General features: G+C 41.7%; 1 protein-coding gene across 1 annotated transcript; it reads right to left on the reverse strand.

The window, feature by feature from the left end:
• Positions 1–808: 808 nt before the first annotated feature.
• Positions 809–2,325, reverse strand: LOC101310627 (aquaporin PIP2-1-like). Its single transcript, XM_004304378.1, has 4 exons — positions 1,904–2,325; positions 1,506–1,801; positions 1,278–1,418; positions 809–1,173 (listed from the first exon to the last, which is right to left on the reverse strand). The coding sequence occupies exons 1-4, from the start codon at positions 2,199–2,201 to the stop codon at positions 1,054–1,056; spliced, it is 855 nt and encodes a 284-aa protein (XP_004304426.1). The 5' UTR covers positions 2,202–2,325; the 3' UTR covers positions 809–1,053.
• Positions 2,326–2,767: the final 442 nt, after the last annotated feature.

Raw genomic sequence — 2,767 nt, forward strand, 5'->3', positions numbered from 1 at the left:
ATATCTTGCCTAATTAATCGTGTATTTTCTCTGTAGTTAATTATCATGCTTATTTAAAAAAAAAAAAAATTAGGCCTAACTTGTAAATCGTCATTCTCATATAAATACGGTTAATACTTATTTAAGTTAATTACAGACATGTTTTTAAACTTGCCTAGACCTATAATATATATATATATATACACACACATTAATGTAAACCTCCATAAATTAAGGGTTTTTTCCCGTCCGCCAGTTTGTAAGGGATTTTTTCCATTGACTCCCACTAGCTAAATATTTAATTTTTCTCTATTTTTCTAACAAAACTGCCGTTCCTTCTCAATCTCTCATCTCTCTCTCCCCATCTGGATTTCTTCCAGATCTAATCCCTCTCTCTCTAGTCTCTCCCATACCAGTCTCCCACATCGACGACCAATGCTGGCGGCGCTGCTAGACCCGAAAGCCGCTGATACCATAGCCTCTAGTCGGAGCTTCCGACGACGTGCGACGACGACAACCACCACCAACACCTCTCAATGACTCCTCCTTCCACTCCCCAACCCTCGCCGTCAAATTCCTTCGCATCGAGATCGTCCTCAAAGTCTATTGTCGAGATTAGCTTCGGCGGTCGACGTGTATTGTTTTCTGGAGGCTGGGTTCTTGTGGAGAGTGAAAGAGGCTAGGTGGTATTGTTTTCTGGTTTTTACTGCCGTATTGATTTTTTTTGTCGTTAACCATCGTTAATGAGTCTGTTAGTACAATTGACTGGTTCAAGTGCACTGTGGTGCACTGAATCCGCTCCGAAAATGCATAATATAAGAACCAAAAGGAAAAGAGACAAACCTAGATCATTCATTTCTTGGTAAACAAAATGAATGCACAAAAACTGAAAGGTAGAAAGAACAGAGGAAAACAGAGCATAACTAAGGCACATTTAGAACGAGTGCCTGGATTTGTTCACATAGGGACATATCAGCACAACAATTTACAAATTCCATGGTTCAAACTTCCGAAGTCTCCCACACGGCCACACGGCCACACCAATAGAAAACGCTTCAATTCTCCTTGATAGAATTATACGTTGGAAGAGCTCCTAAAAGAACCCGAAGCCTTAGCAGCTCCTGCTCTCAATATGTTTTGGTGATACAAAGCTGCAATGGCTGCGCCAATAAAGGGTCCAACCCAGAAGATCCACTGCAACAATCATGAAAGATAAGTTCATCAAGTTTAGACTTTAGTCCAGCAATAACGAAATTCGTCTGCAAGTGAAATTATGAGCGTAAGGAAAAGGTGCATACATGGTCATCCCAAGCCTTCTCATTGTTGTATATCACTGCAGCTCCGAAACTTCGAGCCGGGTTGATACCTGTGCCAGTGATTGGGATTGTGGCAAGGTGAACCATGAACACAGCAAACCCAATTGGTAGTGGTGCCAATACCTTTCATTGATCAAACACAAAGATATATTTAGTAACTTAAAATCAAGTTTCTTTTCTTAACTACTGTAGATTAATTTAACTACTTACTGGGACATGGGAGTCCCTTGCATTTCTCTTGGGATCGGTGGCAGAGAAGACAGTGTAGACAAGAACAAAGGTGCCTATAATCTCAGCAGCCAATCCAGTGCCTTCGCTGTACCCATCAGCTAGTCCATTAGCTCCACCACCGTAGTTGCTGTACAAAGCACTCTGGAATGATTTCACAAGCCCACACCCACATATTGCTCCCAAGCATTGAGCCACAATATACAATACAGCTCTGGGTAGTGACACCTTCCTTGCCAAAAACAACCCAAATGTGACAGCAGGGTTTATGTGCCCTCCTACATTCAAAAATTGATTAGAACATTGTCAGCAGGCTAGGGTTAATTTGATTTTCTTGAAATTAAAAGGTTTGAGAATGAAAAGAGATGAAGTTAACCTACCAGAGATTCCAGCAGTGCAGTAGACAAGGACAAAGATCATGCCACCAAAGGCCCAAGCAATGCCAAGAATGCCAACACCACCACATTGGTCTCCACCTTTGAGAGTGTCACTCTGGCTTTTGTATCCAATCACAGTGAGCACAGTGATGTACAAGAACAAGAGCGTAGCGACGAACTCAGCAATGATGGCTCTATAAAACGACCATTTTCCGAACTCCTCCGGATCGATTAATGGTGTTGGCGGTGGGTCTTGGTAGTCCTTGGCAGCAAACCCTCCAACTTCAATATCGCGGCCCATGGCTATAATAACAAGCTTGGTTGATCGAGGTAGAATCAGACGGAGGAAGAGAGTAGTGAGTGAGTGTTGTGTTGGCTTTGAAAAAGATTGTTAGTGTTTGTGATGAGAAAGTGTGGAGAACTGAGGGGTTTATATGGGAGGTTTTTCTTGGAGTCGAGTGAAAGTGGAGTAGGATTATTAAACTTGTGCATTTGCCGTCCGAGCCTTCAAGTTCCACAAATTTTGTTTGCCTATCTCTTTCTATGACCGACCTTGTCTAACGCAAGTAGTTTAAAGATAGTTCCGGTAAGCACTACAAGTAATCAAATTAAGGGGTCATCCGACTCATTTGCGTGAGCTATGATTATACTTACTATTATGTCCATATTACTCGTCATTGGGGCAGGAAGGGACTACCGGAGAGGAGCTAAAACAACTTTCATGACCTCATTGACATCATGAATCACCTCTCCACCACCTTGAATCGAATAAGTTTCCCCAATTCTTCCCCGAATTGATCTCAACATAAACTCAAACATGAGTGAAAAAAGAAAAAAAACAAAGCAAATTAAATTAAAGAATAAGTG

The sequence above is a fragment of the Fragaria vesca genome, linkage group LG6 (assembly GCF_000184155.1).
Source record: "Fragaria vesca subsp. vesca linkage group LG6, FraVesHawaii_1.0, whole genome shotgun sequence".
NCBI classification, from domain to species: Eukaryota; Viridiplantae; Streptophyta; class Magnoliopsida; order Rosales; family Rosaceae; genus Fragaria; species Fragaria vesca.